This window comes from Amblyomma mixtum, chromosome 10 (assembly GCF_055824585.1).
Source record: "Amblyomma mixtum isolate Tamu chromosome 10, ASM5582458v1, whole genome shotgun sequence".
Lineage (NCBI taxonomy): Eukaryota > Metazoa > Arthropoda > Arachnida > Ixodida > Ixodidae > Amblyomma > Amblyomma mixtum.
This window is the reverse complement of record NC_143021.1, coordinates 177,982,417-177,998,745: the sequence shown is the minus strand read 5'-3', so window position 1 is coordinate 177,998,745 and position 16,329 is coordinate 177,982,417. Positions and strand designations below refer to the sequence as shown.

General features: G+C 48.2%; 1 protein-coding gene across 1 annotated transcript in view; it reads left to right on the top strand.

Moving 5' to 3' along the window:
- The window catches only part of LOC149327854 (protein tyrosine phosphatase domain-containing protein 1-like), a 92,594-nt gene that overhangs the window by 55,338 nt on the left and 20,927 nt on the right, over window positions 1-16,329 (top strand). The window contains exons 3-4 of the mRNA XM_089562411.1: window positions 1,030-1,110; window positions 14,907-15,022. Of these exons, the coding sequence (XP_089418537.1) occupies window positions 1,030-1,110; window positions 14,907-15,022 (197 nt within the window). The remainder of the gene's footprint in view (window positions 1-1,029; window positions 1,111-14,906; window positions 15,023-16,329) is intronic.

The following is a 16,329-nucleotide window of genomic DNA, read 5'->3' as shown; positions in this document are numbered from 1 at the left end:
AAGGAAGACATTCTTGAATATCAAAATTTTGATAGGATGAGGGAAGAGCCAAAACATTAAATGATTGCAAAGGAAAGAGTTAAAGAGCGAAAAAATTAATAGAACAATTTAAAAATCAGGTTCGGCAGTAATGTGAAAGACTTTATTCTGCACAGGCTTGCTATGTTTTACTTCTAAAAAAAACGTGGATCACGCAGCATTCCATTTCCAGTATTTTGCATATTGAAGCTCACCTGAATGCAATAAACAGCCTGAAGTTCCCGTGAAAGTGTTCCTCTGCTCTGGATTGGTGTCGGAAAAAATTAATAATTTAAATGCGTGATACCAGAAAAAGAATTTTGAGTCGTTATTATCCGGGACAATATTCAAACGAGTGTAAGCAATGTAAGGCCAAAGCGGATCTCAACCATATTCTCTGGAAATGCCCTTTTGGCCCCCTGGAGGGACAAAAAATAAAGTCACTTGAACAATGGGAGGCTCTCCTACTCAGCTCCGATCCGGAGACTCAAACAAAAGTCGTCCAACTGGCCGAAGACGCCGCCAGGAGCCAAGACCTTCTGGCCGTCGTTTAGGCGGGGGGCCTATATGCCCTTCAGACTGTTGGCAATAAACGTTTTACAATCCAATCCAAAAATGCACATAAAATATATCCTGTATTTGTACATTGTGTGTATTACCGCCCATCCCCTATCCTTTCTTCTATCGCTCCACCCTTTCTTTCCTTTCCCCTGTCCTCTCCCTGTCCTTTTAATCTCGCTAGCCGCAGCTCAGGTGCTTCAGGTTTCGATGGCAGATGCCGCGGCTAGCAACACCTTTTCCTTCCATTTTTATCCTTATGAGTAATAAATAGTCACTAACAGCAACAACAACCACATAAAATCATGGAGATCGAACCACAGCACCCTAAAACCAAATGCATCTATAGGACAGATATGAATATATGAATATATCACCCACAAATGTGCCACTGAAGAGAATTCCAGGGGAGTGAACTCCTGAACGACCTTGTGATTGTGCTTCATCTTTCAGGATCACGGACGACATCCTGGCCATGGCGAGACCGAACACGGAGGGCATCCTGCGCTATAACATTATCCAACAGTTCAACGAGTGAGTATTCTAACCCTGTAGTACATGTGCTCAGAAACGCAGCGCGCTCTTGTTCCGCCACAGCTGGCTGTGCTTTGTGTGTTACAAAGAGAAAGAAAGAGGGATACAGCATTATTATGCGTCTGATGTCTGGATAGCTGGCTTAGTGGGCGGGTTGTGGCTACGCTTGGCTAGATATGGCTGCGCTTGGCTCGATGTGTTTTGAGAAAAGCTAATGTAATGTAATGTAAGCAGTCGCCACAGGTAATGTGGCGACTGCTGGACTGCTGGATGCTGCCACAGTTGTATATATTGATTTCGATGTGATGTGATATCGACCGAGTGGCAGATGGAGTGGTGGATATCATCTCGAAGGCTTTCGTGATGGCATTCTTTTCAAGCAGAGAAGCGTAGGCCCACGAAGAAAAATTTATTAGTGACACCTGTCTGCGTTGTAGGCATGATATATGTAACGCGACCGGCAAATTCATAATGACAAGAATTGCGAACCTTGAGATGAGCATTTGGCTTGTTGGGAAATGAACACGTCCAGATATAGAAGAAAAAATATGAAGGACGCGGTAAGATAAACAGTTGTATCTTACCGGTACTCACCTATGCGGCAGAAACGTGGAGGCTAACGAAAAGAGTTCAGGTTAAGTTAAGGACAACGCAGCGAGCTATGGAAAGAAAAAATACCGACGATTAAGTTACTTCCTAATGCGAAATTTGAGCGCAGCAAATAAGCTGTTTCAACTTTTCGATAGATTGAGGCAAAGAAATCGAGCAACACATGTATGCGCTATCACAGAATTTTTTTTTTATTTTTCACAGGTATTCCTTTAACAAAGGCTCCACTAACAGTTCTTGACAGTCATGAAGGAAGCTTTGTGGTCGGAGAAATAGACTGATATATGTTCGACTTGGTACACCAATGCTTGATTCTCAAAGACGAGATCTATACAAGTGCCTCGCGAGGTTGTCACAGCCGTGGGACGCGTTACGAGCGAGAGGAACGGGATGTTCTCCCGCATAAGTGTTAGGAAATTGCTGTTTGTCTTTATGTCAACATTAAAGTCCCCCACTACTAACATCGGTGTGGATCGATGGACGGTTAATGCGAGTTGCAGGAAGTGCACGACGTCTTTCGTGAGTGCGGTAGGGGCGATGTAGGCAGCTACTACCAGCAAGCCGTTGGGCAACTTTGCGGCGCACAGTTCGCCAACTTCATGTGACGTGCCAAACATTTCGACTGGTATTGCAGAGAGACCTGTGCGCAAGTAGATAGCGACTCCCGCCGCTCTGTTGTGGTCTCTGCGAGCACCACAGCAGTATAGGAAATCTATGATTTCGAGAGGCTCTTCGGGATCCATCCAGGTTTCAACAAAGCAAAGTACAGAGGAATGGCGCAGAATGTGATCGTGGTGTACGTCCTTGGCATGTGCGGCAAGGGAGCGTACGTTAAGAATGTGGTTGTGAATGATGAATCAAGTGCTGCCAGCGAATGACGCGTACATTGGCTGTCTGCGTGTGTTACTGATGTGTGGTTAACATGTTAAGCTTCGCCTGTAAAGGCGGGGACACATGTGCGAAAAGTGCGTGCGATTCGCTGCGGCGCGTCGTTGCGACCGTCGTCGCAACGACCGAACGCAGCTCGTCGCATGCGTCCAACCTGCTGGATGCCAACGACGAGCCGCATGCGACAAACGCAACGACGGGAAGCAGGAGCCAATGCGAGCGCAGAGAGCGGCAGCGTCATGATGACGTAGAGCGCGATGCTCGGGGCGCTCGGGCCGAGCCATCCCGTCTGCCGGTGTCATAAAAACGAGCTAAAGTGTGTTCTTGACTTAAATAATAAACCCTGGGACGAGAAATGTGAAAGAATGTGTCATTTTTGAGGATCGCTGACCAATACTGAGCTGCTGCTAAAGGTAACGACTGCGATACAAGCAAACTTCTTTCCACAACCGCTTCGCAGCTGGCGCTGGCCGGCTCGCCTGGCGCCCGCTCGCTTCGCTGCCGAAGGCGTCGCGGAAATTGACCATATTATTACTTTATTGTGAGATCATGCTGTTGACAGTAGAGCGATGTGTGGAGTAGGCCTTTTTATTATAGCTCAGGCGACTTCCGAAGCGCCGGCCGCTGCGGCTTCGATACGAAAGAGGCTATAGGCCTAGCGACGACCACGGCAGCCAGGCAGTAGCAGAGCTCGTCGCCCAGAGCGCCCGCGAGCGGTGCCGTTGCCGAAAGCTCGCAACATAAGCAGGCATGCTTTGTCGCTGCTCGAGCAGACTTTCTGATAACAAGGCAATTTTGTATTTTCTTGAGATATTTGTACACGATCACAAGCAGCGCTGAGGCACCGCTGCACGGCGGCGAAGTGTGACAGCGGTTGTGGGCGGAGCTTGGGTAGAGCGGCGCAGCGATGCTCACCGCTCCGTGTGTCCCTGCTTGCAGTGGGATGGCAGATCGCACGCGACGATCGGTGCGGCGCGTCGGCGAAGTTGTCGCACATGTGTTCCCTGCTTAAGAGTGGAACGCGACAGCGTCTTGCAACGCTGCCAGGGAGTCCACAGAACGCCATCGCCAATTCAGCTGTACGCCTTGCTGGACGGTAAATTTATTTTTTGAGGAAAGGAAATGTATCTCTCTCGCATATCTGGGTGGACACCTGCACCTCGCCGTAAGGGAAAGGGGGAAGATGGGAGTGAACGAAGACGCCGTATTAGCTAGACGCGCCTTTGTTCATTCCAAACCATTCAGCTGGCATTACGGAGTGGCTAGCGTGCTCGTATCGCACTCCGGAGACCCTGGTTCGATTCCCCAACTCGACCAATTTCGTTCTCGGTTTTATTGATTTATGCGGTCTAACTAGGAAGGTTAATTAGGCTATTTCATATTTATATTCTTGTATTTCTATCATTAACCTGTCAATTGTTCTGTCATTAACCTGTCAATTGTTGGAACTGTCTAGGATGTTCGACACAACGTATATGAAACGAGCAACGTCTTACTGAGTGGGGAAGTGCGTGGTGGTGGAGGGAACGCGGCTTCGTACTTATCTGTCTTTTTCAGCAGCGTCTCCTTCCGCGGACGCTGCGGCGCGCATCTTTCTTTCTTTTCTTTTCTTCTGACCTCTTCATTCTCCTCTATATTAATTAGGCTAAATGATTAATTAAGCAATTAACTAAACTCAGTCCAACTTAGTTGCAGCATCACTATACGATCCCTTTCATTGGTTGCATGGTTACTAGCCAAAGTACAATTGGCCCCATTTGAAATTCGCGCACTGTGACGTCACGAGCATTTCGACCAATTGAAAAGCGTGACATTGGGGGCGGAGCTGGTTACGAGGCCGACGACGACGCGAAACTCAGGAACGGACGCCAAAGAGCTGCGCTCTAAAATGGTAGGTGTAACGTTAAGAGACTGGAAGCGGGCAGAATGGGTGAGGAAACAAACGCGGGTTAATGACATCGTAGTCAAAATCAAGAAGATGATGATGATGATGAAAACTTTATTTATAACAAGGGAGTTTTGGACACGTCGGTCCTTGGGCCCCCGCACGGCCCCACTGCACTCAAACGTTCATGTCCCGGAGGCTCATGACGCTGGCAGCCCGGCCGGTGGCGATGGCTTGCTTGGCCGGGTCCTCGGAGCGCAGTAGGGTCTCCCAAGCCTCCCATGAGGTAAGGTGCTCCAGGCCCCGCGGGGGAGGATCCGCCGGGCAGAGGAAAAGAATATGGTCGAGGGTGGCTTTGGGGTGGTGGCAGAGGGTACAGGAAGGGTTAATCAAGAAGAAGAAATGGGCTTAATTGGGCAGGACATGTAATGCGAAGGCAATACAACCGCTGGTCCTTAAGGGGGACGGAATGGATTCCACGGGAAGGCAAGCGTAGCAGGGGCGGCAGAAAGTTGGGTGGGCGGATGAGATTAAGAAGTTTTGCGGGGATACGGTGACCGCAACTGGCAAAGGACAGGGTTAATTGGAGAGACATGGGAGAGGCCCTTACCCTGCAGTGGGCGTAGCCAGGCTGGTGATGATGATGATGGGATTTACGAACAGAATGCTTTTACTAAGAATTATAAATGTTTGTCTGCAGGAGTATCGGCTGGTATACAGTCACGATCGCAATGACATGGGCGCTCACTCACTAGCTCACCCACCCGCCCATACACTTACCATTTCATTCACCCACGCACTCAATCTCACCTATTGACTTTTTCACTCACTCATTTAGAACTTCTGGCCTACACGATCGGCTGTGACTTCAACGAACAGTGACGTTTTAGAGTGACCAATTTTCTGTTACTCTCCTTTCTCTTTCTTTTTTTTATCCCTTCACCCCTTTTCCCCCGTGTAGGGTAGCAAACCGATTATTCTTTCGGTTAACCTCCCTGCCTTTCCTCTTCTACATCCTCCTCCTCCATTTATTCCCACTCATTTACTGTCTCGCTCACTTCCTCCCCCCCTCACTTGCATTTTCACACTCAACTGCGCACTCAGTGACTTCCTCAATCACTTTCACTCTCATCCCTACTCACTCACTCACTCACTCACTCACTCACTCACTCACTCACTCACTCACTCACTCACTCACTCACTCACTCACTCACTCACTCACTCACTCACTCACTCACTCACTCACTCACTCACTCACACTCACTCACTCACTCACTCACTCACTCACTCACTCACTCACTCACTCACTCACTCACTCACTCACTCACTCACTCACTCACTCACTCACACACACACTCACTCACTCACTCACTCACTCACTCACTCACTCACTCACTCACTCACTCACTCACTCACTCACTCGCACTCTCTCTCTCGCACGCGCGCACACACTCCCTCACTAATCGCCCTCATTTACTCCCACTCACTCACTCACTCACTCACTCACTCACTCACTCACTAATCGCACTCATTTACTCCCGTTCACTCACTCACTAACTCACCCAGTTTTCATTCATTCACCCCTACTCGACCACTCATTCGCACCCACTCACCGATTCATTCCCAATCACTCACCTCCTCCGCCATTCGCTTGCACCTTCATACACTCACTAGTGCATTGTCTCACACAACCTCTCTGTCTCTTCCTCATTCACTCTCACTTACCCACTCGTTGACTTACCCATTTACTCTCGCGCTCACTCATTCACTCGTTCACTTACCCACTTGCTCTCGCGCCCACTGTCGTGCTCCCTCCCTCATTCAAGCTGGCTCAGCGGTATATAAACCGACATCCGGCTGGGTTCAAGCAACCTATCCCATTTTCGACCAACAATTGAAAACCCGACGTCGCTTAATTGCAGGCGGCATGTTTGGACCAAGCGCTTTTTGTTCGCTGAAGATGAATTACATTGGTCGATCATGGCTTCACTGGAAACGCGATCCATCTCAGCTGTAATACACAGCGACGCCATAAAAAGCGCCGACCGATCAATGTTCTGCGAGCTATTGTTTTGCTGCCTGCGTTGTTTATAGAAGCTCGCTCATGGTCGACCTCGCTCATGTTCGAAAGCCGCAAGAATTGCCTTGAAAGTATGTTACAATTTGAAGAATATAGCCTGCCTTGTAGTACAAGGGCAATTTTCAACATGGGTGGGAGAAATGGCGTTAATTTTAATACGCCACAAGTCATTATATTTAGTTTGAATGCACCTGCTGTTATTTCGGAAGCAACGTTTTGTTGACAGTTCAGTTTCTGCCATTTTATTCCTCAGCGATATAACTTTTTTGAGGGGGACAAGAAGGTGCAAGCTATTGCACATGTACAGGGTCAATCACACTTAGCGTGAACACGGCTCCGCGTGGCACCGCGCTCCGCGAAGCGCCGCTTGCAGCGCCCGCAGGAAGCGGCGGTGGATTCTCGGGCAGGCGCAGAGAGCGCGATGGGCGGGGCCACCAGCGCGTCGTCTGCTTCTGCGCGTCGTCTGCTGTCGTGTGGAGTGTCGCCGCGAAGAGCGCTTGCCTGAGGTGCTGACGGGAAATCGTCGACTGTTTCAGACCGATCAAAATGCTCGTTACGCAGCACACACTTCTCTAAAACGGTAGCTCAACATTACTAAAACTCTCTTGGCGTGTAATAACTAGGCAGTTGCACGGCCCTGACTTCATACTGTAGGAATGCGAAATGGCTGGTGAATGGCAGCCGCATGCCGCGCTCCCTTCCTCGCCTATCTCTCAGGAACAGCGAGGAGAAAAAAAAAAAGAGTTCGAATTGCTTCTTTGTTTTATTTCGAACGAGAACGATGCATGAAATTATCACATGAGGCATGTTTATCTCCGAGTTCTACTACTGCATTTCAGTGATCGTTACACGCGAATGTAGTCAACCTGAGTTTCCAGACTAGAAGCCACCGAAGACAAGTAAATGGCTGAAAAAATATCTGCAAAATGATCACGCAACGCGGAGTGCCGCATTCTTCAAGTCATTGCGCTGTCTCGGCCGGGAGTCGGCACTGATGGTGAGGTTAGATCACTTCGAAAACCACGGTGGCTGCATGTAGTGCGCTTGCACGAAAAAAAAAATGCTAGGCGTTGTTATTAAGGGTAAATATTCGATGTGGCAGAAAGAGGCGTCGTGGTTATCGCTCTGATCGAGACCAAGCGCCGCTGGCGGCTAGCCAGCCGAGTCAGCGCAATGAGCTGCAGAATGGCGCACTCGCGGAAAGATTGTGTGATGAGTTTGCAGAAATTTTAGGCAGTCATCGACTTATCACTGGCAGCTTTCAGTTAGAAATTGCAGCCCCTAAATGCAGTAGCAGTTAATCTGTGAACACAGAACCACGTCGTAATGTCTTGTGTTCCAGAAGAGCAAAGAGTACAAATTGTGGAAAAGTGTGTGCTGCGTAACGAGCATTTTGATCGGTCTGAAACAGTCGACGATTTCCCGTCAGCACCTCAGGCAAGCGCTCTTCGCGGCGACACTCCACACGACCGCAAACGACGCGCAGAAGCAGACGACGCGCTGGTGGCCCCGCCCATCGCGCTCTGCGCCTGCCCGAGAATCCACCGCCGCTTCCTGCGGGCGCTGCAAGCGGCGCTTCGCGGAGCGCGGTGCCACGCGGAGCCGTGTTCACGCTAAGTGTGATTGACCCTGTACAGAGGGCAAAACGCTTGTCTAGAACACGCTCTGGGCGTGTTTCGGGCATAACACGCGAGGTCTATAGATAAAATTTGGTTAAAAATTGTCTGGATGTAAGCATGTGCAGTTAAACTTGTAGGATTTCGTTATCATTTTTTGACTTCCTGGTCGCAGCGGCTTTGGGAGGTGTGAAACAGACAGTTCGCTTGTTCTAGACATGCGTTTTGCCCTCTGTACCTATAAAAGATACCACGCAAATTTAGCTTGTGTACTTGTATCATTCATGATGTCATCGCAAACGCTTCCGTTATTCCTTACAATATAGAAATACTGACCGCAATTGAGGGATAAACTTGAGTACTTTATTAAAGCCCAAAAGCGATCGCGGCTACAGCGATATTTGAATGTGCAACGCCAGTCATATGAGTATCGAAATATAAAGCGCGAACCCAGTTCAAGGTCAATGATTATCTTTATATTTTTGCGCAAACAGGCCACTGGTTGGGAACCATAAAAGGACCATGATTCGAAATCTTCTTTACTCCTCTTTTCTGGGCCCACTAAACATTTGAGCCCTCACTAAACGCATATTCCCAAAAATTAACAATAATATAGAAAGCTGGCAGCATTTATGATCCGACAGAGCCGATTTGACTATTCATTCGTGCCCATTCAAGATGCACTCGTTTTTAAAGTTTATTTATGCGGAGTTTTTAAAAGTTTAAAGTTACATACAAAGGAGACGTGAGTCATATAAAGTTATAGTTCGAGCTACTAACGTAAATTTATATGCAGGGTAATGTTCCATACTGCGACTATGGGAGCCCTCTGTAGAAATCAAGGAGAAATAGGTACAGCCTTTGTCAAAAGTTTGGAGCCCAGGGTGTTTTCCTTTGAGCCACACTGTGTCGTTCTTAATGGATCTCTAGCGCTACAAGTTTCCTGGACATGAGAAGATTTCTGGTACTGCCCCCTGCAATAGATAGGACTTCCATGAATGCTCCTGGAGCCCCAGTATAAAAGTGAACCCCCTGGGCTCTAAACTTTTGACAAAGACTGTACGTTTTTCTCCATCGAAATAAACGGCTACTCGGGGATGGCGTAAGGTCTGTACGCCAAGGTCTGTAGCTGCCACTTCTACGCGCCTCGGCATGCCACAGCGCTTTTGAATACCACATAAAAAAAAAAGTTAAGCGTGCTACAGGGCCAGGTTCGATGAGTCGATGTATGCAACTCGCTTGAGAGTTTGCCGCCGTGCGTGTTCGATTCAGTGACAAGAACGGGCGGATGTTGTAGGGCATGCCGTGGGTATTGATTGATGGTCAGTGGAGAGTTGGGGGGTTTGGTGAAGGCTGCTGAGGACTGTAACAACGAGAGAAATAATAAAAAAGAAACAACAACACTGTCAGTCCTCTTCGTTTGTCGCCGGAAAATTGGCAGGTAGATGGAGGAGGGGCTAAGAAAGAAGCGAGTGCGTGTGTAAAAAGAGGTTAGCGTGGGCCGGCGGTGCCGGAGGAAACAGAGCAATCGGAAGAGAGACACCGCCGCCGCCGGTCGATTTCCCAGGCCGAGGAGCCTACTACCCCCCCCCCCCTCCCCCCTTGCGTGTGTGTGCGTGCGTGCGTGCGTGCGTGTGTGTGTGTGTGTGTGTGTGTGTGTGTGTGTGTGTGTGTGTGCGTGCGTGCGTGCGTGCGTGCGTGCGTGCGTGCGTGCGTGCGTGCGTGCGTGCGTGAGTGTGTGTGTGTGTGTGCGATGCTTGCGAAGAAAAAAGCGCGCGCTTCACCTTGTTGGCCGCTCCTGGCTTTTGCCGATCAATGCGGCGGTGGCGGAATCGTGCCGGACGCGGTTTTAGGGCGAAGGTCAGCGGGTCGATCTTCACAGTTTCTTTTTTTTTTTTTGCCACTTCACCCCACCGTTCTGATTCAAGGGCTCTTCCCGTCTATTTTGTTTTCCTTTTTCTTTTGCTGATGGCGCTTCGGATACCTACGAGGAAAGTAGCGAGTGTTTCAACCGCGACTCAATCGTTCGTGCGATGACGAAGAACTTTAAGTTTTTAAATTTAATTTTTAGGAAACGCTGCACTTTCAGGGGAACATTTTTATACCGGCGAGTTCGACAGCCGGATATGGGTCTCTTCTCTTCGGTCGACGGACTCAGCGTACGATCACGCTATAAATCTGTACTGCTCTGTTTTAAATCAGACTTCTAAACAATATAAATACTCACGATGCTAAGCAAAAGAAGAGGTATGGAGGCCGCTCAATACGTGTGAGATAACTTTTTTGTTTTTATTGTAGAGGTAATCGTTGACGTTATATCGCAGTCGCTTATAGTCGTTGCACTCAATTAGTCAGATTGAGTGCACAAAAATTGCGTGGACACTATGGCAACTAACTAAAGTGTTGAGATTCGAAAGCCGAGTACACTGTGCCCTAACGACTCCCGGTGGATGTGACGTCGCACCGTTCCCGTGGCTATATCGATACCCAAATTGTACATCTTTCGGGGATCTTACGAGTTAATTACGCTTAATTACACATTTCTCGATCTAATTTGGCACAAATCCGACGTTTTTCCGACCATTCTGTGAAAATTTTCACTATGCCGTGACTACTTCCGGTGGATGTGACGACACACCGTTCCAGTTGCTATATCGACGTCCGCGCTATTTCTGCGCAATTTCCACATTTTTGCCTATAGTTAATTATCTAATTAACTTATAGTCATCAAACTTGGCTTGTAGGTATATTTTTTTCTCCTCTACCTGAAGAAACCATTGGTCTTCTATCTACTTTAGTTCCAGAGTTACAAGCTTGTGACATGCTTTATTAACGTACGACAGTATGAGACATTAAAGGCTTTCGCCTTAAAATGCGAGGCGAAAGACACAGCGTCCGCGTTCGTTGTGTCTGGTTTGTGCGGTTTTAATTACGAGTCTTCGTATTCTTGGCTCTACTTACTGCTTTCCTCATATCCGTAACCAGAAATTCTGAACGGGCTCATTTTACAACAGGAAGATACTTATGAACGCAATTTTAACGCAATAGCGTTATAGTCCCCGTTCCCCAGAATATTCGGCGTTGGCGTTGTCGGCGTCGGGAGTTAAAAATTACGAGCACGACTCTGGTAAGTGGTGCCCATAGAGCAACCCAGGAGGAAGATTGATCACCTAGTCACGTGACCTTGCGGAGTCATCACAACCTGTCCACCGCATAGTGAGCAAACTGTCCACCGTGGCAGGTGACAGTTAAATTAATGATTGGTCACTCGGGAAGAGCAACCTGGTTCGCCCAATCCCCACAGGTGGCAGCACCTGCCATCCGAAGACAGTGGCGCATACCTTAACCTCTGCACCACTGGGCCAGGAGTGGTATGAGGACTCCCAGGGACCTATCAATGTAAAGTAGAGAATGACATTCTGCAAATATGGGAATTAACCCATCACGCTATCACGTCATACGCTAGAGGCGGTGCTCAAATGTCTCCTCCAATTTTTCCACAAATCGTAGGATTGCCCCATAGCAGTCAGTATGTCCGCAGAATCCCACTTAAGACGCTTCTAGTTTCCTGCTATTTATAGCAAAAAACAGACCCCACTGGTTTTATATATCAGTCTTAACTACTCGGTGCGAGGGAAGACAAACTTTAAAAGCAAAGTTCTTGCTTACCATCGGAAGATTAGACGAATCCCATCAATATGTTCACATCAGTTCCTTGTAAGGAAACTCTGGGACGTTGTATACAACGTCCCAGAGTTTCCTTACAATTGAAAGTGATCTCCAAGAAAGCCGTACTTGACGACGGTGATTTCCCACTGACGGCGAAATAACAGTGCACGAGAAAACCATGAACTAATCGTGGCTGCCGACGAATTCACGTCACCAGGTGCGAGAGCTGGTTCTACGTGTAGTTCGCTTTTACGCAATTTTCTGGCTTATAAAAGCTGTCAACGGGATCCTGTCTTCATGTGTTTGGCTGAGAAGAACATGGACAACGCGTCCTTCAATTTCTTTATTCTTCTCAGCCAAAACACATAGGGAAGGGATCCCCTTGAGGGCTATAGTCTCATAAAAATAGTCCTGGCAAGGTCTGCTATTCTGATTTTTTTTAAAGGTACGTTTTATGTATAATTGAAATTGACACATTTGCTATCCCACGACGAACCTAACCTATTCGTCTATTTTGACTCAGTAGTCCTCTTTAGTGTCCTTTTAAAAACATTGCAGGAATGTTGGCAAAGTTTTAGTTCCACGGTAATGGCGGCCATACGTGTACCGGTTAAAATCCCGTACTGAAAAGATCGATGCTGCCAGATAAGTACACTTTGCATTTGGTTTGCACAGCAGCTGCAGACTATCAAAAGATTGCCCCCCCCCCTTTCCCCCCTTCGCCCCCATTAACAAAAACGTGGAAAGGAGGCATTGCACGGGAGTGCGGCCAGAGCGCTTTCGCTATAGAGTCAGTATATTCACAACGTGCTTTTTTTCTGAACGCGCTCCAATTGCTTGCGGCCGTCTTCGGGGCCGGCTTGGAGCTTACTGAGCGGGGGTGCAACTCGTAGCGGGCTGACCGGTTTGCATACACCGCCTCGACGAGGAAACGGCGAAGATCGTGAACGGTTTCACGGGCCGCTGAGCACCCGCTTGGGTGCACTGCGCGTCGGAAGGCATAGGGAAGCGCCGGCTTCGACAGTTACGCAGTCAAGGTAGAATACGAAAGCGTGTAAATGTTTGGCCAGGTCATTGCTTAGTATTCAGAAGCGCGACTTAATCAGCTCCGGAAGAGCTTGCTTCATATGCAGTGGCGAGTGTGCTTAGCTGAGCGGAGCAGGCAACGCTTGCAAGTCTTGTAACACTCCCCGGTGGTGGAAGGCGCGACTGCGGGGTTCGGTAAACTCAAACTAGGTGTAGTGACATATCGCCGTGACAGCCTTGTGCGTAATGAGTAAACCCGACTGAGAGCGTCATATCAATGGATTGCTGAGCTTCAAGGTGAACTAGAGTTAATATTACGTGGGTGGCTTGCTTGCTTCGTTTGCCTTGGGTTTGATGTGCGTGTATTACGAGTGCTGGTGCTGTATTTAACCTATTTCTTAATTTGTTCTAGTACACGCTCGCCTGGCTTCCTCACTTTGGTGTGAACGTCAGCACATCACGAATGAATGAATGAATGAATGAATGAATGAATGAATGAATGAATGAATGAATGAATGAATGAATTCGAAAAAAAAGTGTGGTAGCAACACAATAGAAAGTTCTGAAGCCATGCTCAGAAGGCCTCATTTCACCGTCACTGCTAGGCGCACCCCTGGGAATGCACAAAGTCGTGCGAGTCGTAAAGACGCGAGTACCGCTGAAGCTACAGATTTCGCTTTCTTCGCAATAGCATGCAGTTTCTCCATACGACCCCGCTGCAACTGCGGGAGAATTTGTCCGGCTATGCGCGCTTGTTAAAGAGAACATTGAGAGGACCTTAAAGAAATTCGTCGCTTTTAACCTAATGCTTCTCTTTGTAAAATGCTTAGCGTTACTCAGAGTAGAGCAATACTCAAATCTCGCACTAACTACATGCTCGAGCGCTGCGTTTCTTCACGTTGAGATCCTGCTCCCTGGCCACTTTCCCTGAACCTTCCCAGCGGAAAATTGCTGCTGGGTGCTGAAACGTACGTGGATACAGTGATGTAGACATTTTAATTGTAAGTTGCATGATGTTTAGAGTCCCGTAAATGCACCTCAGCTGCCGTGGATGCCAAATCTGAAGACTCCGTTTTGAGTTCTACCGCCTAGGGCTCATAAGCATGCACGCGCGTCGCACGGTACACAGGCGTCTTTTTCTTTTCGCCTACATCGAGACGAGGCCGTCACGACCGGGATTCGATCCGGCGACCTTGGGCTAAGTAGCTGAACGCCAAATCAGCAATATTTGTTTGCGCTGCTTTTTGCACTGTTTGGTCACGAACGGGGCATGGTGCACCCTGTTGAAGAGATTTGTAATAACGAGCTTTGTAATGAAGTAAAGCAGCAAGTTGGGCTAGTTGGTAATGCTTCGTGACTAGTAGAACGTAAATGCGCTAAAGCGCATTGTAACCTTCCCATCTGTTGTGTTTTTATTTTTTTTTCTTTGGCGACTCAGTATATAATCCTTTGGGTACCCCATAAACGTTTGCTGAGAGCCTGCGCATGTCCTGTTCCTTTCGTGTTGTGTCCGCGTCTTGTAGCGCACTAGTCCAACTTTATCGGACATCAGTTTTAATTGTGAAGCACCTGTGGAGTATTGTATGATACTTTTATGAACATTCTGATGGGACTGGTCTAATTTTCCAATGCGTGTCAAAATTTTGCGTTTAAAGTTTGCCCTGCGTTAGCACCGAGTAGTTAAGACTGTTAGAGAAAAATCCAATTGGGTGCATCTTTGAAAATAGATAGCACAAAACTACGAGCGTCCCCGGGGAGGGATGGGCGGATTTATTGACTGTTATAGTGCAATCTTAAGCTATGCCAAGAAATTGCGTTCATAAAGAACTTCTAGTAGAAAAAAATGTGTTTGCCGAGAATTTCTGGGTATGGTGACGTTCTAATAGTCACTTGCTTTCTCAACAGCTTGTTTTCGGCTGTTATTTTTTTTTTAAATGCCATCCTGTCTTTTTTTTTCTTCCCATATTCCATCTTCACTTCCGTGCACGTACACCGTGGTTCCGTGCGGGGTGCCGTCGTGCAGCCATGGCATTCGGTCCGTCTTCAACCTACAGCTGCCCGGCGAGCACGCCCATTGCGGTAATCCGCTGGAGAGCGGCGGATTCTCCTACGACCCGCAGGACTTCATGGACAACGGAGGTATGTGCACACACGGGCACACGCTCGCCTATTATGCGCGTCCCCGAGCACACGCGTTGTCCGCGTAATGTGCTACGCAAGAGGCCCCGTCGGTCGCGTCCGTCCGCGCAACGAAAACCGCAGCGCACAACGACCGTGCCTTGTTCGGCACCAGGAGTGGGTTCAGGTCGACCGAGCCTGCGAGATGATGTGGAGATTTCCGTGTGTGATCTGCAGAGCTCCGGAGCGGCGGTGTGTCATTAAGCACCCAGTTGGTTTGGTTGGTTTGTTGCGGTTTAACGTCCCAAAGCAACTCAGGCTATGAGAGACGCCGTAGTGAAGGGCTCCGGAAATTTCGGCCACCTGGGGTTCTTCAACGTGCACTGACATCGCACAGTACACGGGCCTCTAGAATTGCACCCAGTCGGCTTTTCAGTTATTTTGATCTCAAAAGGCTGTCGGTGATCCTTCGGGCCTGCATCTGCCATATACTTGTGGTTTTTTTGTTTTGTTCTTATTTTTTTTCTGAAGCCACTCCTGTAAAAGTTCGCGCTAAGGACGAGTACATGGCTCCACTAACGTGTTTGAGCGCTCTTTCCTAAGTAACACCCAACAAGAGTAAAATAAATTATTCGATTTTTTATTATAATAGCGGTGCAGTATGAAACTTGGGCATCTTCTTAGTTTTCTTTTCTCACCACTGCATAAGAACGGTGCCGGTGCTTATACTGCCAAGGACTTGACTATTTTGGTGGCTTTTGTGTTCCCAGGACTTTTGTGATCACCTGTACGTAGCCTCGCCCACACGAACGGCTAAATTATGAGCGACACTAAGCTTCAGACAAAGGTGACCGCCAGTTACGTTGTCCAAACAGAAAAGCTTCGGTGGGAGTCAATCGGAAACTGCTTATCGGTTATTCGGAATAAGACGCTGATTTGTACGGACGTTGATCCTGAGCGAGTGTCACGGGTGCCGGAAGTGGGCACAAAGAACGAAGCGACCGCATAAGCGCTGACTAACGCTGACTGAAGCTAGCTTGGACAAAGGGAAACTGCTTGCGGTGAAAACAAGGCAACTGAATTCTTAGATTTAAATCTGTCTTGACGGCTCTAAATATGTTTGAGGCGATTGTGTCCGGGTTATCCGCTCCATAGAAAGGAAAGCACCAGCGAGCAAAGCACTACATAAAGCTAAACTAGGACCAAAGTGTAAAAGCACCCAACTCAAATCCAGTTATGTATACCCAAGTGAGGAAAGCTTGATAGAATGAAACAACTGGAATGAACAAAGCCCTGCATGCACTGAAACCGGGAGTACTAGTAGAAAG